At 45.7% G+C, this 25,708-nt stretch overlaps 1 protein-coding gene across 9 annotated transcripts in view; it reads right to left on the reverse strand.

Moving 5' to 3' along the window:
* LOC141265127 (ATP-binding cassette sub-family B member 5-like) overlaps nucleotides 1-25,708 on the reverse strand; it is a 1,418,963-nt gene that overhangs the window by 680,923 nt on the left and 712,332 nt on the right. For 2 of the 9 annotated variants that reach the window (XM_073677804.1, XM_073677806.1), the window contains exons 24-27: nucleotides 24,006-24,162; nucleotides 23,063-23,260; nucleotides 22,005-22,211; nucleotides 3,227-3,373 (exon numbers count right to left, since the gene is read on the reverse strand). The exons of the other annotated variants lie outside the window; for them this stretch is intronic. In XM_073677804.1, coding sequence (XP_073533905.1) covers nucleotides 3,227-3,373; nucleotides 22,005-22,211; nucleotides 23,063-23,260; nucleotides 24,006-24,162 — 709 coding nt within the window. The remainder of the gene's footprint in view (nucleotides 1-3,226; nucleotides 3,374-22,004; nucleotides 22,212-23,062; nucleotides 23,261-24,005; nucleotides 24,163-25,708) is intronic. 9 annotated transcript variants of the gene reach the window in all.

Genomic DNA, 25,708 nt, shown 5'->3' on the forward strand with positions numbered 1-25,708 from the left:
GGATTCTGTCTATAAATAGTTCAGAATCAGGAGCCACAGGGAGGATTTTTTTGCATAGAGATTTGACATAGCCTACAAGGCCATTTGGAGGGATGCCACGAATTTTCAGATTGTTCCGTCGATTGCGATCCTCCAGATCGGCTAGTTTGGACTTAAGTTTGTTTATTTCTTTTTGTGTCTCTTGATTTTCATGGGAGATTTTTTCTGTTTTTTCTTCTACTTTTATAAGCCTATCCTCGCTATCTTCCAACCTCTTGTTGAAAGTCTCCAGAGATGACTGAAATAAAACTGCCTGTTTCTCAAAGTTAAGCATCATGCTATTGTTGATGGCTTTAACCAAGTTCGCCATATATGTCTCGGTGTCATTTTTCGGGGGAGGTATGTTTGTAAGACTCCATGATTGGAGATCTTCTGTGTCGGGAGCCTGAGAGGGGTTGTCTTTTTTTTGCCTATTTCTCTCCGGGCTAAAGTTAGGAGAGGAGTCTCTGTATTCAGTCTCTGAATCAGAGTCTCCATGAGAACCTGGAGTTTTTTGGCTCCAGCTGCCAGGTTTGGGCCTTTTATGTGAGGAGGATGAATCCACCTCCTCTTCTGGAGGACTGTCATAAGGGGGTTGTAGAGTATGAGGGGGATTCAATGGTTCTGACATTTTAGTTGAGTTGTTGTTTGGAGTGGATTTTTTGCTGTTTAGGGTTATATTATTACCCTTTTTGAGCTCTGTTTTAGTCTCGTTACGTTTAATGGGTGACCTTGATTTGGTAGGACTAATATAGTTTGGAGAGTCCTCCGGGTTGGTGCAATATGAGTGATGTTGTGTAACGTTTACTTTTTTCTGCTTGAATTTAGATGTGGAATTATTTTGGAAGTTCCCATTAATTTATTGGTCTTATGGTTAGCACTCATTTGTTCAGTGAGTTAACCACCCAGAGTAGTACTTATTATATCCTATGCAGCAGATGATAAGCAGTTACTTCTACTGCCGAAAATCTAGTATAAAGGTTAGTAAAGTAAGGTAATGTGATTAACCCTTTACTATGAAAAGACACAAAGTAACAGTAGAATGTAGAACTATAATGCTTTGCTTTAAACCTGTAAAGTGGCTTAGTATTAGTCTTTACTTATCGATGACAGATTTATCCTTATTAAGTCTTCCTCAGTCAAGGTAAAGCTAAGCCCCTCCCGGAGCTAAGCGGAGCTTTCAGCTATGGATAGTGTTCTTTTATGCACCGTTCTTGCGTCCTCGTTGTATACTGCGTTATAAGTAGGTAACGCAGACGCAGTAGCGGTGTCACTCTCCTTTCAGTTCTATTCAGCTCCACTCCGGCTACCGCGCGTTGCAGCTGCGTTCCCAATTGCCGGCGTTCTCCGTGTCCGTCACTTAACTTAGTTGCGATGTCGGGGAGAACGGAGTATATAAGGATTTAGCGGCGATGCCAGGGAGAACCGAGTGCATAAGGACTTAGCTGCGATGCCGTGGAAGCTGAGTATGTGAAGACTTAGCTGTGGTGCCGGGGAGAACCGAGTGTATAAGGACTTAGCTATGATGCCGGGGGAGCTGAGTGTATAAAGAGTTAGAAAGCAGGTATGGGGATGAGAAGGGGATCTCTCACTTGCCTGTCTTCTTTCTTTTAGGTCCACTTTCTTGCCAGTCGATCCCGGCTCTGTCCTCGCTCAGCTCCGCTCTGACCGCCTCACTTTGCAGCTGCATTCCCAAATGCGGCTGATCTCTATTGCGTCTCCAATCACCATGGTGACCTCTCCAGGCGTTTCCCTCACAGAAGACAGGTAAAGTAGCAGGGAAGGGAATCCTCCGGTGTGATTTCCTCTTCCTCAGATCGTGGGGTGGGTCAGGGGATCCAGTAGTTGTCCAAAGATGTCTTCTTCTCCATCCTGGAACTGGTCTGGTCTGCGATCTCCAATGCGATGTTGGCTACTCTCCCTCCTTGCCGGTGTTCGCAGATCGTGGGTCCTGCCGCCTCCTCAAATTTCGTCCTCTCCAATGATGAGAGGGTTAGTGCCAATACTTTGCTTTGTAATCCCAGGGTCTGGGCCTGGTGGATTGCAGAGCGGGGCAGAGATGGCGTCCTCAACAGTGTCCCCATCCCGCCACTACCTCCTCACTGTAGTGCTACAGGGGACAGCACAGGCCTCAAACTCCTGGCCTTGTTCTGATTAAAAGGTTGTGCCACGGCCAATTCTAGTCCAATCTTCTCAGGAAAGGTCTTAAAATGAACCTGAGGCTTTCATGTATTTATTTCTGTTGGATCCTGTGGGGAAATCTCTTTTTTGTAAGCTTGATGTCGCTTTTGGGCTAATGCCAGCCAAGAGCTGAGCTCTCCTGTGTCTACATACAGCAGAGCCCAGGCCACGCCCCCATTTGATCATTTTTAAAATATATATATGTAATGTGTTAGTACATCCAATAGAAATTCAGTTGGACAGGAGCAAAAACCATAGGTAAAGAAAACGAAACGCATTTCGAACACTATGTGTTCTTAGTTTAAGAACTAAACCTATACCTATGGTTTTTCCTCCTGTCCAACTGAATCTCTATTGGATGTACTAACACGTTACATATATATATATTTTTTAAAAATGATCAAATAAAGCTTTTTTCTACATTTTAAACTGGAGATGGATCACCTTTTTTTCTGTGCAAGTTCAATCCACATTTGGCTCCAATACTGGACTACAACTGAAGTCTCTCAACAGGGGTGAGCTGAAAAAAATCTACTCTTTGTCTACTCTATGATGTTGTTCACATGTTCTGCTTTTTTTTTCTTTTTTTGCGGACTATATGTAAAAATAATGGAGACACGTCTTTTTTTTTCCAGTATCATGGTGGAAAGGTAACAATACAAAGCTATGGGTCTGTGAAAATTACAGACAGTAAACAGATGCCATCACTATCCTGAACTGTAAATTGAAGTCTTCTGACCATCTACATGTCGCTTTGTCCAATGAGGACTTCTCTGGTGAAAGTGAACTAAGGATTCTCTGCCATGTAGTCCATATTTCCATCTAAAGAATTCCTTAGACTCTGAGCCCAAGTACAACCCACATCAAGTCCATTGTCAGCCCAGAGGGTCCACTACTTCCAGGCAGGCCTCAAGCTACATATGTTCTTCTTTACTAATTCACTGTAATAAATTCTGATTAAGTGTTATAGTAACTGTACTACTTGTAGATTAGTGAAGAAAGGAATGGGATTATCAACATATCTTACCTTTTCACTCTCATTATCTAGCGCTGAGGTGGCTTCATCAAGCAGCAGAATTTTTGGTGAACGTATAAGTGCTCGGGCAATAGCGATCCTTTGCTTCTGACCCCCAGAGAGCTGAGTGCCTTTAGCTCCAACTGATGTGTTATATTTCTATGGGTAGGAAACACATTTATGGAAAACTTAATGAAGACGTGATATGGCACACGAGAGACAACAGATATACAGTGATATGAAAAATTGTTTGCCCCTTTCTGTTCCTTATTCTTTTGCATGTTTGTCACACTTCAATGTTTCAGATCACAAAACAAATTTAAATATTTGACAAAGATAACACAAGTAAACACAAAATGTAATTTTTAAATGGAGGACTTTATTATTAAGGGAAAAAGAAATCCAAACCTACAGGGCACTGTGTGAAAAAGTGATTGCCTACTAGACCAAATAACTGGTTGGGCCACCCTTAGCAGCAACAACTACAATCAAGCGTTTGTAATAACTGGCAATGAGTCTTTTACAACGCTCTGGAGGAATTTTGGCCACTCATCTTTGCAAAATTGTTGTAATTCAGCCACATTGGAGGGTTTCTGCCTTTTTAAGGTCATGCTACAGCATCTCAATCGAATTAAGGTCAAGACTTTGACTAGGCCACTCCAAAGTCTTAACTTTGTATTTCTTAAGCCATCCAGAGGTGAACTTGCTGGTGTGTTTTGGATCATTGTCCTTCTGCATAACCCAAGTGTGCTTCAGCTTGAGGTCAAGAACAGATGGCCGAACATTCTCCTTCAGTATTTTATGGTAGACAGCAGAATTCATGGTTCCATTTACCACAGCACTAGTGATGAATGAGCAGCATTGATCGGTACTCGCCCGAGCATCTCACTTCTCCAGGTATTTCTTATGGGGTGCAAGGATTCAATCCGTGGCTCTGGAAGGTGGCAGAGGGCCCACTGCAGTCCAAATGGCATCCGGACAAATTGGAAGCATTGGAAAATGCAGTCTCCTCATTGGTTCCCTCTGACATGGGGATCTGCCAATAACCACCTTGGATTTGACGAAAGGATATGTACCTTGCTGGCCCAAGTCTCTTTAGCAGCTCATCAACATGCGGCATCGGATATGCATCGAATTTGGAGACCTCATTCAATTTCCAATAGTCATTACAGAACCTCCATTCGCTGTCGGGTTTTGGGACCAGGACAATCGGGTTCGACCAACCGCTGTTGAATTCCTCAATGACCCCGATTTTCAGCATACGACTTACTTCTTTGGAGATCAACTCTCGTCGGGCCTCAGGAATTCGACAGGACTTCAAGTTCACCCGCATAAGTGGCTCCGTCAGAACCTCATATTCTATGAACTTTGTGCACCCCAGCAATTCTGAGAACAGATCCCTGTCCTTCTGCAGCAATTCCCGACACTGCTGGTTTTGGGCATTCGTCAGTGTGTCAGCTATTGCGAATCCTCTAACCTCGCCTACTGATTTGACCAGCAAGCACGGAGCTTTAACAGCCTCTCTGTCTTTCCACGGCTTGAAGAGATTGACATGGTAGAACTTACTTTCCACGTTAGGAATTAACATGAGGACTCAGTTACCAGGATTGAACTGCCGCACTGTGGCTGATCGGTTCTAGACCCTGGCCTGCGCCTCTTGTGCCTGGAGGAGATATCCTTTTACAATGGGAATCACCTTCTTAATCCTTTCCTGCATCAGGGCAATGTGCTCAATGACACTCCTGTGGGGTGTGACTTCGGCTTCCCAGGTTTCCTTTGCTACATTTAGAAGACCCCGTGGATGTTGGCCATACAGAAGTTCAAATGGCAAGAACCCAGTAGAGGCCTGTGAAACCTCTCGGATAGAGAACAAGAGATACGGCAGGAGACAGTCCCAGTCTCTATTGTCCTTTTCTATGGCCTTCCTTAGCATACTCTTCAAAGTTTTGCTGAACTTTTCCACAAGGTCTTTGGTACACGGATGTTCTCAGTTGGGAAATTTGCCGGGCCTTACACAATTGCCTCTTCACCTTACTCATGAAGGGTGTTCCCTGGTCGGTTAGGATCTCCCTTGGTAACCGTGTCCGGGAAAAAACGTGGACCAATTCGCGAGCTATACTCTTTGCGGAGGAGTTTCTCAGGGGGATAGCTTCATGCTTCAGGATAGCGGGTGGCATAGTCCAATATGACCAGTATATATTTATGGCCACGAGCAGATTTAACCAGGGGACCGACCAAGTCCATAGCAATTCTCTCGAACGACACTTCAATGATGGGCAATGGCACGAGGGGACTTTGAAAGTGAGAGGTGGGGGCGGTTCACTGGCACGTTGGGCAGGACCTGAAATACTTATTTCCCGGTGACATCTGGGCCAAGAAAACCTCTGCACGATTAGTTCCTGCATTTTTTTCCACTCCCAGATGTCCACCCAAGACATGTGAATGTGCCACGTCCAAAACCCTCCATCTTTAAGGCCCCAGTACCAATAATTATTCCACAAGCTCCTCCCTCACTTACGTAACCCGGTACAACAACTCCCCACTCAACATAAAATGGGGAAATCTAGTGTCAGCCCTCGACTACTGTGCAATCCCATTTATGACTGTGACATTGTTAAAGGCTTCCCTCAGAGTTAGGTCTCGCTGGTCACCCCTAACTTAGGAATGTCAGTCTTAGAGGACGCTACCTCCTCTTCCCCCACAAGAACACAGACGGAAAACCCATCTGATGGTGTGGTGATACCTTTTCACGGTTAACTGGTTTCATATCCAAGCCACTGAACACTGAACCCTTCCCTCACAAATCCCAGAATAAACAAAAAGTCCCGGCCTATAATAATAGAGTGCAACAAGTCCTGGATGACACGGACCTCGTGGGAGTCAGTACTTTGGGCCGTTTTAATGTCCACTCTGGCCACGGGGGGGGGGGTCTTTAGCATCACCATGAACGCAGCATATGTCAAATTTCTTTCCTGGGATCGGTTGAAGAGGAAGTGTGGCCCTCACAAGGGTCATCGGAGTCTAGCAGTCCAGTTACCTGCCAACCATTTACCTTCATGGGACATGCTTGTGTCCCCTCGCTGGGTGGACAGTTTACACTGCGGGCTGGATACGCAGAGTATGAACAGCGGCATCCCAGGCTGCAGTCCATTTGCTCGGGGGTCAGGGGACAATATATATGGCCTGGGCCGTGGCATATCCAGCATAAGATATCACCCATAGGGACCTTGGGCATTGCCTCTCCCACCCCTTTGGACCTTGGGCGCCCCACCCACTTATGGAACTCCGCCCCCTGTTGGGATCCTCAGTATGGAGTGGATTGCCTTCCCAAGGAACCTTCAATCCCCTGATATCTCTTGACCAGTCCATCGGCATTCCGGGGATCGCCCTGGGAAACCCAAGTCTTAATTGGCCTTGGCAGGAAATACACAAACCAGTCCATGACGACTCGCTCTACCATCTGTGTAGGTGTAGAGGACTCGGGCAGCAGCTATTTTTGGACCAGGTGCAAAATGTCAAACATTTGGGAGCGAGGAGGTTTGTCAGGGAAATACGCCCAGTGGTGGACCCGCTGCGCCTTGACAGTCTTTGTCACCCCGAAGAGCGCAAAGTTTCCATTTTTAGCTTTCCATACTCTTTGGCGTCCTGCAAGGCAAAGTCATAATAAGCCTTCCGGTGCTCCCCAGTGAAGTAGCACCTCTGCCCACTGGTGTGGTGGAAGTTTCTCCTTCTCAGCAACCCTTCCGAACCCCGTCAAAAAGGCCTCTATATCATCCCTAGGGGTCATTTTCTGCAGGGCTCTCCTTAACGTCTTCCTGACATGTGAGTCATCATCTGGACTTGGGGAGGTTGCCCTGCCACGGATCACCTCGGCTAGGAGTTCCATCTGATGCTTGTGCTGCTGCTGCTGTTACCACTGCTGCTGCTGTTGTTGCCACAGCTGCTACTACTGTTGATGCTGTTGGAGGTTAGCCTGCACCAGTTGCTTTATCAGCTCCTCCATGCTGCCGGACGTTGCTTGCTGGCTTATGGCAGACTTCACCCAAAACATGCAGTACGTCTTGTAGCAGTCACACATATGTGCTGGGAACGCTGCCCACACTTCTAACACCAGTTGTGGGGTTTCTACTCACTTGGATGAGTCAGGAGGCCAACAGAAATCGGTTTCATTTAAATGTCCATGTCGATTTATTGCTTTCAAAAACTGCTCAATAGCAAAAGGAAAACAAACAGCCTTTAGTTCAGGCAAAAACAAAGTGAACAGTCCTTTAGGCAAAGTCTTTGGTTATCCAGTCCGGTAGGCACACAGGCTGGATAGTGTCCAGTTTAATGGCTCAGTTTGGAGATAACAATACACAGGATGCCTTCTCCCTCCAAAGACACATACCATGTGCCAAACAACAGCCTCCATTTTATATCTTAACCACATCCAAAGGTGAGGTATGTGGCTAGCTAGACCCACCCATCTCTCCAACTACCCGTAACCCAGCCGCAGGCGCACCACACAGTCCATAGTGCTTACGTGCCCTAAAGAAACACTCCAGATTACATCACAAAGGACAGCCATCTCTGTGATACATACCTCCCATCAACCATGTGTTCGTTAGCCACCTTATAATACGCAATAACAGTATTAGGAGACCCGCTCCTTTATAAAAGTAACATTTCTTTTACTGAGGCCCTCCTCTACATCTCCTCAATGGGGTATTGGGGTGCATCCAAATTTTTGGCAGCACTTGCAGTCACTGAATATGCAATAACAGTATAAGAGACCCCCTCCTTAATAATGGGATTTTTTTTTTCAAATGAAGCCCTCCTCTATGTCTCTTAAAAGGTGTATTGGGGTTTTTCCAAATTTTGGGCAGGCCTTGCAGTCACTGCATATGAAATAAAAGTATAGGACACCCGCTCCTTTATAATAGGAACATATTTAAAACTGAGGCCCTCCTCTATGTTTCTTCAAAGGGGTATTGGGGTTTTTCCAAATTTTGTGCAGTTCTTGCAGTCACTACATACGTAATAACAGTATATGATAATCGGAACAACAAAGCTTAGCTGATGGCCTAATAACAATAGTAAGAGCCATCTGATGGTCCTACACTAATAGGCTTTGTGACTTTTAGTCCTTCCTTCATAAATGAAATATGATGTGTCTGATCATGTCTCACATACCACATGGGCAGATAAGGTAGTAAAATGTAGTGTTGAGCGAGCACTAAAATGCTCGGGTGCTCGAAGCTCGGGCCGAGCTTGCCGTGATACTCGGGTGCTCGACCCGAGCAACGAGCCCAATGTTAGTCTATGGGAGACTCGAGCTTTTTTGCGGTGGCACCCCCGGCAGTCTTTTAAAAGGCCAAAACGATAGTGACAGTGCTCAAATGACATGGGGACAGCATGGGGATCGCCCCAGGAAGCATTTCTGACCCCCAGGTCACTGCTGTCAACAACGTGGTCAGAGGTATTAAGCCACTTTTACGGGCTCACAATAAAACATTCAAAAACGAAAGTGAAACTTTTTTCCTGTGAAATATGTTAAAATAAGTTAAGGAACATCCTTTCCAGGGAAAAGACTTGTGTATAAGTTAAAATAAATGACCAAAAACAAAAATACTCCTCCACACCTTCGGCTATGTTCACAGGTAGCATTTTTTATGCGTTTTTGCACTTTTGTATTGCTTTCAACTATGACAAATGCATTCACCGGGAAATGTCATTTTAACATTTTACAACCTTATCTGGCCATGTGCTGTGTGACACATGCATAAAGTGCTGAAAAGACATGGGAACAGCACGGTCCCCAGCCGCCTGGGGCAGCCGGGTGTCCATAAACGGTCCCCAGCCGCCCCTATTTCTCCTTGGAACATCCCCCCACACACTTTTCTTAGCCCGGCCTGCTTTAGGCAGCATTGGACGAGCCCACCAGAGAACCAGACTCCTCCGGTGGGCCCTGACTTCTCCATCGTTGGAGTTGAGAGTGCCAAGGTGAGGAGCATGATGATGATGACAGAAGTTAGCATCTGCTATGTTTTCTTTTAATGCAAGTGTAAGTGTGCAGCCTGCCACCCACCCACCCCCAGACTGCAATTCCATACTGCTAGCTTGCACTTGAAATGGGGCCTTTTAGCTTGGAGGAGGCCGAAGCTGGCCACTACCTCATGGCTGCTTCGGCAGCGAGGTATCCATACTCAGTCCTCAGCCGACCCTATTTGTCCTGGTGTGCCTTATACATAAGATTAAGCGCGTATACCAAAACATTACCTGTGCCCTCCCCAGTGCACTTAGTGGGAAGGAGAGCCTATTCCGCTGTAGTGTGTGCATGCCAAACCCCTGTTCATGGTACATGCGAAGATGCCTCCCAACTTGCACCTGTCGTTGCAGACTTGCAACTATCCCCATTCAAGTCCTTGTCCCAGGGCAGTGTTCAATTGTACCTCTCCCATTCCTTGCAATGCAAGCGCAAGTATGCAGCCTGCCACCCACCCACCCCCAGGCTGCAATACCATACTGCTTGCTTGCTTGCACTTTAAATTGGGCCTTTTAGGCATGTGGAGGCAGAATCTGGCCACCACGCCATGGCTGTGTCGGCGGCCTGGTATCCATACTCAGTCCCCAGCCGCCTGGTGGCCGGGTGTCCCCGCTTGCTCCCCAGCCTCCAGGGGGTGGCCAGGTGTCCATACTCAGTCCCCAGCCACCCCTATTTGTCCCGGTAACCTTTCCCACACTTTTCTTAGCCTGGCCTGCTTTAGGGCAGTATTGGCCAAGCCCACCGGACTATCAGACTCCTCCGGTGGGCCCTGGCTTCTCCATCAGGGGAGTTGAGAGTGCCAAGGTGAGGAGCATGATGAGGATGATAGAAGTTAGCATCTGCTTTGTTTTGTTGTAATGCAAGCGCATGTATGTAGTAGCGGCTAGGCCTGAGGTGGTCAGCGTTTTGGCGCATATCCTACCTCCTCCGAGGATTGCTGGATGTTTTCCTGCTACTATCCAAGTTCTATGACTCCCGTTAAAACAAAGCTTCAGGTGATAAATGATGGATGAGGTAGTGGCAAAGGAGAAAGAGCAGGAGGAACAGAGACCATTCACATCAATATCAGGCCAGTCAACCAGATATGTCTTGTAGGATATGTTTCTGTAACAAATGGAGCGGTTCGGCTACACAGTTATAGGGCATACAGTGAGTGCAATACCTACCAAAAATTTTGAGGAACTCCAATGCCCCTTGGAAATGACATGGAGGTCAGAGGGCGTTAACTAAACCTTTTTTTCCATTTATAGCAACTGGGTCTCCTGTGCACTGTTGGCCTAAGCAGTGAATGGAAGGCTTTCCAACAATTATGAGGAACTGCAATGCCCCTTACAAGAGCCATGTGTGGCACCCCAGGGGTCTGGTCACCATAGTAATAGAGATATTACGTCGGAGAGCAAGTGGGAGGTTTCCTGGTCAGGATCCCTTAAACATGCAACATCCTCCTGCCCCAGTCCTGGGAGGGGAGAATTCTGCCCTTATAAACTGGATCTGGGCGGGGTTGAGTGAGTCAGAGAACAGAGAACAGTCAGAGTCCGAGTGAGAGCAAGGGAAAGTAACAGCAAGGAGCTCTGTAGGAGCTAGGAGCTAAAGACGAGGGGCTGGAAGCTGAGCAGAGCTCGCCCTGGCAGAAGACAATAGGAACCGGACACAGGAGTCCGAGGCTGTGAGGACTTATATATCCAGCAGCAGAAACCAGCCGGCAGGGGATTTCAGGTCCTCTGGCCATAGAAGCCCGGAGGCTCAGTCACAAGCAAGGGACCAGCACCACCGTCGTGGAGCGGAGGCTAACAGAAGGCCCCAAGTCACCAGCGATACGGGTGAGCACTACAAGGTACACTCAGGGACGTGGGCTACTTCTACCCGCTTACAGCAAGGTAGCCAGGAAGAGTGCAGACAGACGGGGAGGCCTACAACTCCACCTGGCCAGGGGTATTGCTGCTTGCTCACAGACTGACCAGGCCTCTTATGCTAGCCAGTACTCCCGGGAGGGTCTACCTTATAATCATCAGTAAAGACCCTGAACTGCACTGCAAAGACTCTGAGTCGTTCCTGCTGCGCTCGTGCACCATCACCCCCATCATCCACACTCACTGCCCTGAGGCTATACTCCTCCCGTGGGGAGTTATCCCATTCTCTGCTGCGCACACAACACCAGCCTCAGCAGTCTGCCTCGCAGCGGTGGTACTCCCTGACCGAATCCACGGGTGGCACAGTCGGACAATTAACCTCAAAACCTAAGAAAGACTGTCACTGGTTTGACCAGCCTGAGCCACGGGACCGGGTCACCGCCACATAGACTACAGACCCCAGAGACCCGGCACCGGGTATCCCACACACGTGTACACACGGCCCAGGGGGCGCGTCACATGCAGTACAGCATATTACAAACATAAGTCCCATTATTGGGGAGTGGGTGTCCCATAGTATTTGCTTATGCCTTGCAAGCAAAAGCTGCCAAAAATTAAGACGGAGCAACTTGCAATGCCCCTTACAAGAGCCATGCAGTACAGCATATTACAAACATAAGTCCCATTATTGGGGAGTGGGTCTCCCATAGTATTTGCTTATGCTTTCCAAGCAAAAGCTGCCAAAAATTAGGACGGAGCAACTTGCAATGCACCTTACAAGAGCCATGCAGTACAGCATATTACAAACATAAGTCCCATTATTGGGGAGTGGGTGTCCCATAGTATTTGCTTATGTCTTGCAAGCAAAAGCTGCCAAAAATAAGGACGGAGGAACTTGCAATGCTGGCACCCTGGTGGTTATAGTGGTGGTGGAGGCTGAGGATAAGGAGAAGAAGATAAAACAGCCGAAACGAGGAAGCGTATACCCATGTGTGGGTATGAAGCGGTGCATGTGAATACACCTCCCGAAATAACACAGTGGATTTGACTTTATGTTACTCTGCTGTCATTTGTAGGTGATGAGAAGTCTGGCCCAATCCAGCCCTTGTTCATTTTGATAAGGGTCAGCTTGTCAGTATTGTCAGTTGACAGGCGAGTGCGCTTATCAGTTATAATTCCCCCAGCGGCACTAAAAACACGCTCCGATAACACGCTAGAGGCAGGGCAGGCCAGGACCTCCAAGGCGTACAGAGCGAGTTCATTCCAAGTGTCCAGCTTGGATACCCAATAATTAAAAGGCACAGAGGAAACATGGAGGACGCTGGTACGGTCGGCAAGGTACTCCCTCACCATCTTTTGAAACTTTCCACTCCTTGTGAGAGTACCCCGCGCCTCAGGGCCTGTAAGCTGGGCGGGTGTCAGAAAACTGTCCCAGAATTTTGACAGTGTTCCCCTGCCTCTGCTGGATTGGAGTTGCATCTCTCTCGCCTGTACGCCTTGGTTGGGCAACGAACTGTGACCTCTGCCGCTAGCGTGTTGAGATGGGAATTTTTTTAAGAGTTCTGCAGCAAGGGCCTTCTGGTACTGCCCCATTTTTGTAGACCTCTCCACCTCAGGAATAAGAGAGTGAAAGTTCTCCTTGTAGCAGGGGTCTACAAGTGTCACCAACCAGTAATGACTGTCACCCAACATTTTGACAATGCGAGGGTCACGGTTAAGGCAGCGTAACATAATGTCAGCCATGCGTGCCAGAATGGTAACGGGCAAAATTTCCGTGTCCTCACCAAGATGACGACTGACCATGCTCTCCTCCTCCTCTTCCTCCTCCCCCCTGTCCTCAGGCCACCCACGCTGAACCGACGGTATGACACTTGTACAGGTACTACCGTCTACAACGCATGATAGCAGCTCCTGTTTTCCTCCTCCTCCTCCTCTCCCTCATTGTCCCCCAATGCACGTTGGGATGAGATGAGGCTGGGCTGTGTGTAATCGCCCGCTACGGCTTCTTGATCCATCTCATCATACTCTGGCTGCAATGCCTCCTCTTTAATTCTCTGCAGAGAGCATTGCAAAAGAAAGACAAGTGGGATGCTGACACTAATGATGTTGTCATCGCCACTCACCATCTTGGTGGCCTCCTCAAAGTTTGTCAGGATGGTACATATGTCCGACATCCAGGTCCACTCCTGAGGTCTTATGTGTGGAGTCTGACCTGAATATCGACGGCCTTGTTGCAGCTGGTACTCCACAACTGCTCTCTTCTGCTCACAAATCCTTTGCAACATGTGGAGGGTAGAGTTCCAACGTGTGGGGACATCACACACCAGTCGGTGTGCCGGTAGCTGCAAACGCTGCTGCAACACAGCAAGGGCGGCGGAAGCTGTAGCCGACTAGCGAAAATGAGCTGACAGGCGGCGTACTTTCACGAGAAGATCTGTCAACTCGGGGTACGATTTAAGAAACCGCTGAACCACGAACATGAGCCAGGCATGGTACGTGTGTGATCTCACCTCGCCTCAGAGCCGCCACCAGGTTACGGCCATTGTCACACACGACCATGCCGGGATGTAGGTTCAGCGGTCTCAGCCACAGATCTTCCTGCTCTTTCACAGCTGTCCACAACTCACAAGCAGTGTGAGGTTTATCACCTAAACTTATGAGTTTCAGCACAGCCTGTTGCCGCTTGGCGGAGGCAGTACTGCAATGCTTCCAGCTTGTAACTGATGTGGTGATATCTGAGAGATGGAGGCTGAACATGAGGGGGAGGAGGATGCGCAGGAGCTGTACACTGTTGGGGCAACTCTGACTGACATAGGGCCCGCAATCCTCGGTGTGGGGAGGATGTGTTCCGTCCCAAGGTCCGACTGGGTCCCGGCTTCCACTATGTTTACCCAGTGTGCAGTCAGAGAGATGTACCGTTCCTGGCCACAAGCACTGGTCCACGTGTCCGTTGTCAGGTGGAGTCTCCCAGTAACTGCGTTGTTGAGGGCACGGCAGATGCTTTGGGACACGTGCTTGTGTAGTGCGGGGATGGCACACCGGGCAAAATAGTGTCGGCTGGGGATGGAGTACCGAGGGACGGCCACCGCCATAAGATTGCGGAAGGATTCCATCTCCACCAGCCTAAAAGGCAGCATTTTCAATGTCGTGAAATGTGCGAATTTAGGACTGTGGCCTGTGGGGCGTTAGCTGCGAATTTCCGCTGCGGTGGGATGTGGACGTGGATGTTGTTGCTGTTTCTTGAGAAACTGCCATAACAAGTGAAGACTGAGAGGAGGGGGCATCTTTACATGCAGTATGGACAGGGGATTGCCTTGCACACACAACAGGGGGTTCTATTGCACGCACAACAGTGGAAGAAGCAGTGGTGACACCCGCTGACACTGGTCGTGGACCCTGAGTTTCGCCCCACAAAGTCGGGTGCTGTGCTGCCATGTGCCTGATCATGCTGGTGGTGGTCAGGCTGGTAGTTTTGTCACCCCTGCTGATGCTGGCATGGCAGGTGGAACATATGGCCTTTTTGGGGTTATCAGCAGAGTCTTTAAAAAAATTCCAGACTCTGGAAGACCTACCGCTTGTACTGGCAACGTCCCTCGTGTTGGTGTTACGGGGAACGGTTGCCTGCCTTCTGTCTGCGGCCACCACACTGCTTCTTCCTGGCTGTTGGGGTACTCTGCCTCCCTCCCCCTGTGTGCTGCTGGCCTCACTCTGCATGTCCTCCTTCCACGTTGGGTCAGTTACTAGATCATCCACCACCTCCTCCTCTTCCACTTGCGCACCACGATCCTCCTCCTCACTTCCTGGCAATTGTGTCTCGTCATTGTCCACCTCTTGTGACAGATTGCCAACGTCGACTTCCTGTGGCCGTGGCTGTTCAAATATTTGGGCATCGCAACATGGGATCTCCTCTTCCACCCCTTCAAGCTTATCAGGCGAGGGGCCCAAATATGGAAATGGACCAGTGAACAGCTCTTCAGAGTGTCCAAGTGTGGGATCATTTGCTGTCTGACGACACTCGGCATGGTGGGAGGAAGGAGCATCAGGGTGAGGAGGAGTATGCGGTCGAGACTCACGGTTACTAAGAGTTGACCGTGTGGAAGACAGACCGGAGGTGGTGGTGCCCAGGTAACTGGAAGTATTATCTGCTATCCAATTAATAACTTGTTCACACTGATCAGTTCTCAATACTGGTGTTGTTCTGTGCTTCTCTAGTAATTCGGTCAAGAAGTGGGAGCGAGAAGATGTGGCTGTTGGTTGTGGCACATTTTCACCTTGGCCACGGCCCCGTCCTCTGCACGAACCATCACCAGAACGTCCACTTCCACGTCTCTTGCCACGCGCCTTGCCCATTGTAAATGAAGTAAAATAGCTTATACTTGCACTATCAATGGAAAAAGGGTAATAAAGAGTAGATTAGAACCGTGGAAGAGGAAAACCACAGTTATTGTTTACTGGGGTATACTACACTTTTTTAAATAGAGATATTTGCGGCTGAACAGTGAGCGACACACTCAAACTGCTTTTTTTTAAGATACCAAAGGCCCAAAACTGGCTAGTACAGCGATTTGACCCGTGGAACTGCGAAACCACACTGGGATGTCGGGCCTACACAAGACTATTTTCAACAGATATATTTTTGTGTCACAACAGTCAGGAGACACTACTGTTTTTCTTTATGGAAAAAACTACCAAAACCTGAATAATAGAGATTTTTTACAGTGGGATGGCAAAACCACAGTTATTGTTTACTGGGGTATACCAGACTCTTTTAAATATATAGATTTGCGGCTGAACAGTGAGCGACACACTCAAACTGTTTTTTTTTTTAGATACAAATGGCCCAAAATGGATAATACAGAGGTTTGAACCGTGGAAGTGCAAAACAACACTTCTGTTTCTCTAGCCTACACCAGACTATTTTCAACAGTTATATTTGTGTCTGAAAAATCAGAGACACGCTTTTTTTGGGGGGGAGGGGGGGACACCAAAAGGTTAATAAGACGGGTATTTGTACAGTGTGAAGGAGGGAAAAAAAAGGAGGATTTAGATGGAAAAAAAAAGGATTTTTCCTGGCCCCCGACACCTGGTGCTAAGTCCAGCAATTTCAGCAACAGGAGCATACAGGACTGTAATGCAGCGTTTGCTGGTATAACCACTGTGTCTCCTATACAGCCTGCCTGCCTGGTATCTGGGATGGATATTAGTCCTGAAAAGGACTGTTTGTTTGTTCTGGCAGCCTTTACAGACCCTACACTAACTATTTCGCAGTTTATATCTCTCCCTAAATCAGCAGCGCTGTCCCTACACTGTCTAATCCGGAGCGACTGTGTCCAAGATGGCGGCGCCCGGTTTTAAATACTCGAGTTGACGCTGTGCGGCCAGCCAATCACTGTAATGCCCACAACCAACATGGCTGCAGCATTACAGTGACTGGCTGGCAATCCCTGCATGTTCATTGGCTTTGTAAAGAGCGCCGAACATGCAGGGCGGAGACCCGAGCTCCCGCCCAAGTAACCCGGAAATGCTCGGTGCTCGCCGAACATCCCGAGTAGCGTGATGCTCGGGTGAGTACCGAGCAGTGTCGAGCATGTTCGCTCAACACTAGTAAAATGTTAAAATGACATTTATCGGTGAATGTATTTTTCACGGTTTAAAGCAATTCAAAAGGGCAAAACACTACGTGTGAACATAACTTAAGGTGTGGAGGAGCATTTTTGGGGTGGGTTATTTATTTTGCCTTATATGCAAGTCATTACCCTGGAAAGAATGTTTTTTAACATTTTTTCCAGGAAAATCCACTTTGGTTTCGTTTTTGTAGGTTTTATTGTGAATCTGTATCTGTAAAAGTGGCGTAGTACTCTGGCAAGATCATTCACAGCAGTGACCAGGGAGTCAAGATGCTTTCAGGGTTCTTCCCCATGTTGTTCCCATGTCATTTGAGCACTGTTCCATTGAGTTGGGCAATTTTTAGGCCTCCTGCAGCCTCTGGGGGAACCATCGGAAAAATGCTTGAGCATCCCATAGACTTACTTGGGGCTTGCTCAACCCTAACAACAAGCACACAAGCATTTTAGTGCTTGCTCATCACTACTCAGCACGTTTTCCAAGTCCTGAAGCTGCAAACAGCCCAAGACCATCACACAACCACCACATTTTGCTGTTGGTATGATGTTCCTTTTCTGAAATGCTGTGTTACTTCTATGCAAGATGTAATGAAACATACACATTCCAAAATGTTCAACTTTAGTCTTGTCAGTCCAAAGAGTGTTCTCCCAAAAGTCTTGGCGATCATCAAGATATTTTCTGGCAAAACTGAGACGAGCCTTTTTGTTCTTTTTGCTCAGGGGTGGTTTTTGTACTGGAACCATGCCATTTTTGCCCAGTCTCTTTCTTATGGGGAAGTCATGAACACTAACCTTAACTGAGGTAATTGAGGTCTGCAGTTCTTTCGATGTTGTTGTGGGGTCTTTTTTGACCTTTGGGGTGAGTTGTTGCTACGCTCTTGGGTTAATTTTGGTCGGCTGGCCCCAACTGGCAAGGTTCACCACTGTTCACCATTTGTAGATAATGTTCTCACTGTGCGATTCTGGAGTCCCACAGCTTAAGAAATGGCTTTAGAACCTTTTCCAGACTGCTAGATCTCAATTACTTTCTCATTTGTTACTGAATTTCTATGTATCACAGCATGATGTCTAGCTTTTTAGGATCTTTTGGTCTACTTCACGTTGTCAGTCAGGTCCTGTTTAAGTGATTTCTTGATTGAGAACAGGTGTGGCAATAATCAGGTCTGTGTGTGGCAAGGGAAATTGAACTCAGCTTCCCTAAGATGTGATACACTAGAGTTTATTTAATGTTTTAGGGTTGGGGGACAATTACTTTTTCACACAGGGCTCTGTAGGTTTAGATTTATGTTTCCCTTAATAATAAAGACCTTCATTTAAAAACTGCATTTCGTGTTTACTTGTGTTATCTTTCTCAAATATTTAAATTTGTTTTGTGATCTGAAATATTTAAGTGCGACCAAAATGCAAAAGAATTAGTGATGAGCGAGCGTGCTCGTCACTGCTTGGTACGCGTCAGAGCAGCTTACTGCTTGACATGCTCGGCGAGTATTTCCGGGATCCTCAGGCGGGAGCTTGGGTCCCCGCAATGCATGTTTGGCACTCTTTAAACAGCCAATTAACATGCAGGGATTGCCTGGCACGCACTGTAATGCTGTAGCCACGCTGGTTGTGGCATTACAGTGATTGGCTCGCCGTAAGGCATCATTGGGCCTATATAAGACCTGGTGACCCTTTGCTTGTCACAGTCTACTCCGGAAACAGACAGAGTAGGGAGAGATGCTGCTGAGGGAGGGACAGAATTGGCGGTTTAATAGTTAGATATAGGTATTCCACAGCAAGATATATACCCATCTGAACTAACAGTCCTTCTGCGGACTAATCCAGCTGCATATATTACTGGTGATAGCAGGAGTTAGGCAGGCAGGGTTTGTGGACACTGTATACTGCACAATAGGGTCCATTGAACGTTCTGTCTGCTGCTGTTACAAATATTCATAGCCCTACATATCAGAGCTTTTTTTATTTTTTATTTTTTTGCTCTTAATCCTGATTATTTGCTTAAAAAGCCATACAGTATACCATTTACTGCTCCATTTGCTTATTAGCAAAATACAGCCACATTTTTTATATTTTATTCGCATTGCTGTATTGTGGAAGCGGTGATAATACCGACATTTTGTGGAGCGTGCCAAATATTACACTCCATTTCAAGTCAGCCAGCTGTGTTTTGTTGAACATATTCACACTTGGTCACTAACCAATATCATACTAATAGGCCACTGCCTAAAACCGTGATGATCAGAGGTAATCTCATAATACTGCCATAATAATCCTAACATTTTTGGAAGCGTGTCAAATATTATACTCCTTTTAAAGTCTGCCAGATGTGTGCTGTTCAAACCTATTTACACTTGGTGGCTGACCAATAGAATATCTGCGAACAATGTTGTCAAAGTATTATGCCACATACAAAAATGAAGCTAAAATGGATTTTCCTCGAAGAAATATTAAGAAACATTCTTTGTTTGGTCATCATGACTTGTATATAAGGCCAAATAAAAAAAAAAGTATGGACTGTGGAAGAGATTTATGCAAGCAGAATAAACTCTCATCTCGAGCTGACGATACCAACTTGCAGTACCTGCCCCTATTGTAAATGCATCTAACAGCGGTATCAATAGGGAATATAATAGATTTTTTTTTTCTGCCGTACCAGCAGCTTGCCCTATAAGGCAATAATACCTGGCTGGATCGGTGTAACACGCTATCCATACTGTGATAACTCACCCATAAACGAATTTCAGATAAGACAGGTAATATTCTGGAATATACAGTTAGGTCCATATATATTTGGACAGAGACAGAATTTTTCTAATTTTGGCTCTAGACATTACCACAATGCATTTTAAACCAAACAATTCAGATGCAGTTGAAGTTCAGACTTTCAGCTTTCATTTGAGGGTATTCACATTAAAATTGGATGAAGGGTTTAGGAGTTTCAGCTCCTTAACATGTGCCACCCTGTTTTTAAAAGGACCAAAAGTAATTGGACAATTGACTCCAAGGCTATTTCATGGACAGGTGTGGGCAATCCCTTCATTATGTCATTCTCAATTAAGCAGATAAAAGGCCTGGAGTTGATTTGAGGTGTGGTGCTTGCATTTGGAAGGTTTTGCTGTGAAGTAAACATGCGGTCAAAGGAGCTCTCCATGCAGGTGAAACAAGCTATCCTTAAGCTGCAAAAACAGAAAAAAAACATCTGAGAAATTGCTACAATATTAGCAGTGGCAAAATCTACAGTTTGGTACATCCTGGGAAAGAAAGAAAGCACTAGTGAACTCATCAATGCAAAAAGACCTGGGCACCCATGGAAGACAACAGTGGTGGATGATCACAGAATAATCTCCATGGTGAAGAGAAACCCCATCACAACAGCCAACCAAGTGAACAACACTCTCCAGGAGGTAGGCGTATCAATATCCAAATCTACCATAAAGAGAAGACTGCATGAAAGTAAATACAGAGGGTTCACTGCACGGTGCAAGCCACTCATAAGCATCAAGAATAAAAAGGCTAGACTGGACTTTGCTAAAAAACATCTAAAAAAGCCAGCACAGTTCTGGAAGAACATTCTTTGGACAGATGAAACCAAGATCAACCTCTACCAGAATGATGGAAAGGGAAAAGTATGGCGAAGGTGGAAGGAAGATTAGGGTGAGGAATATGCCGAGTACAAGTAAAAAAATTCTCCCGGATCCGCACATTCCTCAAACAAGAATCTGCAAAAACACTAGTGCATGCCCTCATCATCTCCCGCCTCGACTACTGCAAGCTCCTGCTCTGTAGCCTCCCTTGTAACACTCTCACACTCCTCCAATCTATCCTAAACTCTACTGCCCGACTAACCCACCTTTCCCCCCAGTATTCCCCGGCCTCACCTCTCTGATAATCCCTTCACTGGCTCCCCATTGTGCAGAGACTCCAGTTCAAAACCCTAACCTTGGCATGCAAAGCTGCCCACAACCTGTCTCCTCCATACATCTGGAACCTACTCTCCCGGTACTTACCTGCACGCACCTCCGATTCTCACAAGATCTCCTTCTCTACTCCCATCTTATCTCCTTCTCCCACAATAGCATATAAGATTTCTCGTATGCATCCCCCGTACTTTGGAACTCTCTACAACATATCAGACTCTCGCCTCCTATTCAAAAGGAACCTGAACCTGAAGACCCACCTCTTCCGATAAGCGTACAACTTTCAGTAACCCACGCTCAACCATACCGCTGCACGACCAGCTGTACCCTCACCTACTCTATCCTATTCCTCATCCATTCCTAGTAGACTGTGAGCCCTCGCGGGCAGGGTCCTCTCTCATCCTGTACCAGTCCCGATCACGCTTTTGTTCAAGATTATTGTAATTGTTTTTGCTATGTATACCCCTTTTTCACATGTAAGGCACTCTAATATTAAATAATAATAATAATAATGTGGTCCAGACTCACGGCTATTGAGACTGGACCATGTGGAAGACAGGGCGGAGGTGGTTGCAAACTGACTGGAAGCATTATTTATTTATCTGCTATTCAATAAATAACCTTTTCACACTGCTCTGGCTTCAAGAGTGATATTCCTCGGCCCCTTAGAAAGTGTGACAGGAAGCTAGGTCGACATGATGTGGGTGCTTGTTGTGCTCCCTCAGCAGGCACAGTTTCATCTTGCCCACGGCTTCGGCCTCTGCGTGCACCATCACCATCACATCCATTTTCCTGTCCCTTGCAATGTGCCTTGCCCATTCTAAATGGAGTTTAATATTTGCCATTGCCAAATATGTCTATTATTTCCACAGTAATATAGGATCACGTCTGATGACCATGGTTTAAGGCAATGACCTGGGAGTCAGAGATGCTTCCAGGGGTCTTCCCCATGCTGTTCCCATGTTGTTTCAGCACTGTATGGATGTGTCTGATCATGTATCACACACCACATGGCCAGATAAGGTAGTAAAATGTTAAAATGACATTTACCGGTGAATGCATATTTCACCGTTGAAAGCAATGCAAAAGTGCAAAATTGCATCAAAAATGCTACATGTGAACATAGCCCAAGATGCGGAAAAATGCTTGAATTTCCCATTGACTTACGTTTGGCTCATTGCTCGGGTTGAGCACCTGAAAAATCAAGAAGGGGGCAAACACTTTTTCACACCACTGTAAGTATGAAAAGCTATAATCCCCTATAAAAGCTAACATATCCATATATCACAAGCATGATTTGCTCCTGTTAAGAACTACATTTATAGGAGAAACCTTTTTTTCATTAGGATGATCACAGTCATTGGGCATTTTTACCTCTGGCAGCTCTTCTATGAACGAATGGATATTTGCAGCTTTCGCGGCACGTTTTATTTCCTCCATAGGCACTTCCCGAGTGTTGTCCCCATAGGCGATGTTCTCCGCAATACTGCAGTCAAATAGTATTGGCTCTTGGGACACAATTCCAATTTGTGATCGAAGCCATTGCACATTGATGTCTTTTATGTTAGTGTTATCGAACAACTAAAAAATCCACAGAAGATGCGCAAGATTTAGATCATGATTGCCTTGTAGTCATCAAAAGATTAAAGGGATTTTCCCACTAAATATAACACCTTTCTACATGATAGCTGATCACTGGGCATCTGATTGTTGGTACCGCCACCATTATTTCGAATTAAGGTCCCAAAGTCCTTTTTGTGACAGAAGATATACTATGCATGCTCCATTTACTTTCATGGGTCTATAGCGAGGGGTTGTGCACATGTGGGACTACCCCTCACAAACTGTGAATTAGGGCTCATTCAGACATATGATTTTCATGTACAAATTTTATCCATGTTTTTTATAGAACTCGCACCTGTGATAGTCTATGGGGCCATTCACATGTTAGTGATTTTCCTCGGACCAAAAATCGCAGAGAGATGTTCGATTCTGATCAGATTAAAATCAGTAATGCAAGCCAGTTGGTCCATGAAAAAATTGGACCGCACTTAGTTGACATCCAAGTGCGGTCCATCAGAATGGAGGGAGTGGAAAAACTTTCTTAATTTCTCCACGTATGAGAAAAATGGATGACACTCGGACGACACTCTGATAAAACTCTGATCTAAGTTTGAGCAGCATGGTCGGTCCATTTTTCTTGTACGAGGAAAAATTGGAAATGTAAATGAGACCAAAGGGTGAGGTCATGCTTGTTTGTTAACCTTGGACTCCTGTTCTTGAGATTGGTGTTCGCCTCAGCTATTCTGTTGATTAATCATTAATGTGTTTAGTGGGAAAATACCTAAAAAAATAAGATCAGATATTATCTAAACATAGAAGCCAGTAAAATTGTAATTTATGATGTAGATATTTTAGCAAACTAATCTTACCACAGCTCCTAGACAAGGGTCATAGAACCTCTGCAAGAGTTGGACAGAGGTGCTTTTCCCACATCCACTGCTGCCCACAAATGCCACAGTTTGCCCACTCTGTATAGTAACAGATAGATCTTGTAGTACAGACACATCCGGACGAGATGGATAATTGAACGATATCTGCTGTAGTTCTATATTTCCTTGCCAATTATCCTAAAGTGATCAAAAAAGAAAGAAATACCTTAAAGGGAACCTGTCATTTGATTCATTCTGCCCAAACCAAAAGCAGCATGAATTACTCTGTAACGTTTCAGAGCAGGAATACTTTGAAAAACAGGCAGGGCAGCAGGACTATGGGCTCAATTGGTCATTTATGATTTTTTTTAAGTTACTTATCTTTTTTTTTGTCTAGTAGGATTTGCAAACATTTCGTGCTACTTTTCATCAAAAAATTCCATGAAAGGTTCATGAATTTTGTGCAAAATAAAAATTGCCCTTTATTCTTGTTGAATGCTTCTATAAAATGTTGAACATTTTGGTGCAATTTTTAGGTGTACATAAAATCATTCCAGAGTTGGGGACTGGAGTACATTTAAGACAAATTTTGCATCTTTTCAAAAAAAAAAGTCACAAATGATGAATCAGATGAAAATAAATGGAAACTCTAAACTTCTCCCACGAGTGGCAAACAAAAACATAAACAAACAGGTGAACTGAACACCTGTAAAATAGACTAAAAAAGGCTGAAATGGAAATATGAATATGACAAAAACAAAAAGAGTCACAACATACAAAAAAAACAAAAAACAGGTGCAAATACAATAATGAATAGGGCCCTTAAAATTAACATATTTTTAGCTGGACTAGCTAAGAGCTTATCATCAGCTTTTCTAATCTGATAGATAACAAGCAAACAAGCAAATGTAATCATGTAATTTATTTTCTAATAAATGCTTACTGGTTTTTGTCCTTGTAAACTGTAGCTGTCAATAGCTGGTTCTCGATTAAACAAAGCAAAAAGATGGGAGGCTGCAGATTTGGCTTGAGAGTAGTCAGGAGCAAATGATAATGTTTGGCCTACTGCCATGGCTCCATAGGTTAACATGAAGAATACACTGTGCAAGAAGACAAAAAACAAAGCATTAAGGATTCCACTGTGGAATGGAATATTTATAGCACCGCTTCAGTGTTTTTTTATTGCAGCTCTGGAGTGGTGCCACTAATATAATGACCCTGCCCCTTATCTTAGGCTATGTGTCCACGATGCAGAAATGCTTCGGATTTTTTCCTGAGCGTTTCTGCATCTCCCTGGCAGAAAAAACACATGCGGATTGTACATGCGTTTTTCCTGCCAGGGACAAGTGGATGTGAAGCGTTCTTCACATGCATTTCTGCATGCGGGTTGTCAAGCATCACTTGGAAAGTGCTTGACAACTTGGTCACACTATATAAATCCATGCAACCAGCATGGATTTATATAGTGTGACCGACATAATGGTAAAAAATAAAAATAAATATATACTTATCTTCTGATGGCCCCCGGTGTCCTTGTCTTGGCTTGCCGGCAGCTCGCAGTAGACTAAAGGACATGCCGATGTCAGCGGTCGTGTGACCCGTCACATGACTAAATGAAGTCACCGCAGGTCCTTTTAGTCTACCGCGAACTGCCGGTAAGCAGAGATGAGGACACCGTGGGCCATCAGAAGGTAAGTATAATTATATACAGTACAGACCAAAAGTTTGGACACACGTTCTCATTTATAGATTTTTCGGTATTTTCATGACTATGAAAATTGTACATTCACACTGAAGGCATCAAAACTATGAATTAACACATGTGGAATTATATACTTAACAAAAAAGTGTGAAACAACTGAAAATATGTCTTATATTCTAGGTTCTTCAAAGTAGCCACCTTTTGCTTTGATGACTGCTTTGCACACTCTTGGCATTCTCTTGATGAGCTTCAAGAGGTAGTCACCGGAAATGGTCTTCCAACAATCTTGAAGGAGTTCTCAGAGATGCTTAGCACTTGTTGGCCCTTTTGCCTGCACTCTGCGGTCCAGCTCACCCCAAACCATCTCGATTGGGTTCAGGTCTGGTGACTGTGGAGGCCAGGTCATCTGGCGTAGCACCCCATCACTCTCCTCCTTGGTCAAATAGCCCTTAAGCAGCCTGGAGGTGTGTTTGGGGTCATAGTCCTGTTGAAAAATAAATGATGGTCTAACTAAACGCAAACCGGATGGAATAGCATGCCGCTGCAAGATGCTGTGGTAGCCATGCTGGTTCAGTATGCCTTCAATTCTGAACAAATCCCCAACAGTGTCACCAGCAAAGCACCCCCACACCATCACACCTCCTCCTCCATGCTTCACGGTGGGAACCAGGCATGTAGAATCCATCCGTTCACCTTTTCTGCGTCGCACAAAGACACGGTGGTTGGAACCAAAGATCTCAAATTTGGACTCATCAGACCAAAGCTCAGATTTCCACTGGTCTAATGTCCATTCCTTGTGTTCTTTAGCCCAAACAAGTCTCTTCTGCTTGTTGCCTGTCATTAGCAGTGGTTTCCTAGCAGCTATTTTACCATGAAGGCCTGCCGCACAAAGTCTCCTCATAACAGTTGTTGAAGAGATGTGTCTGCTGCTAGAACTCTGTGTG

The sequence above is a fragment of the Phyllobates terribilis genome, unplaced genomic scaffold (assembly GCF_046119375.1).
Source record: "Phyllobates terribilis strain yellow unplaced genomic scaffold, ASM4611937v1 Scaffold_4__5_contigs__length_816908805, whole genome shotgun sequence".
NCBI lineage: Eukaryota > Metazoa > Chordata > Amphibia > Anura > Dendrobatidae > Phyllobates > Phyllobates terribilis.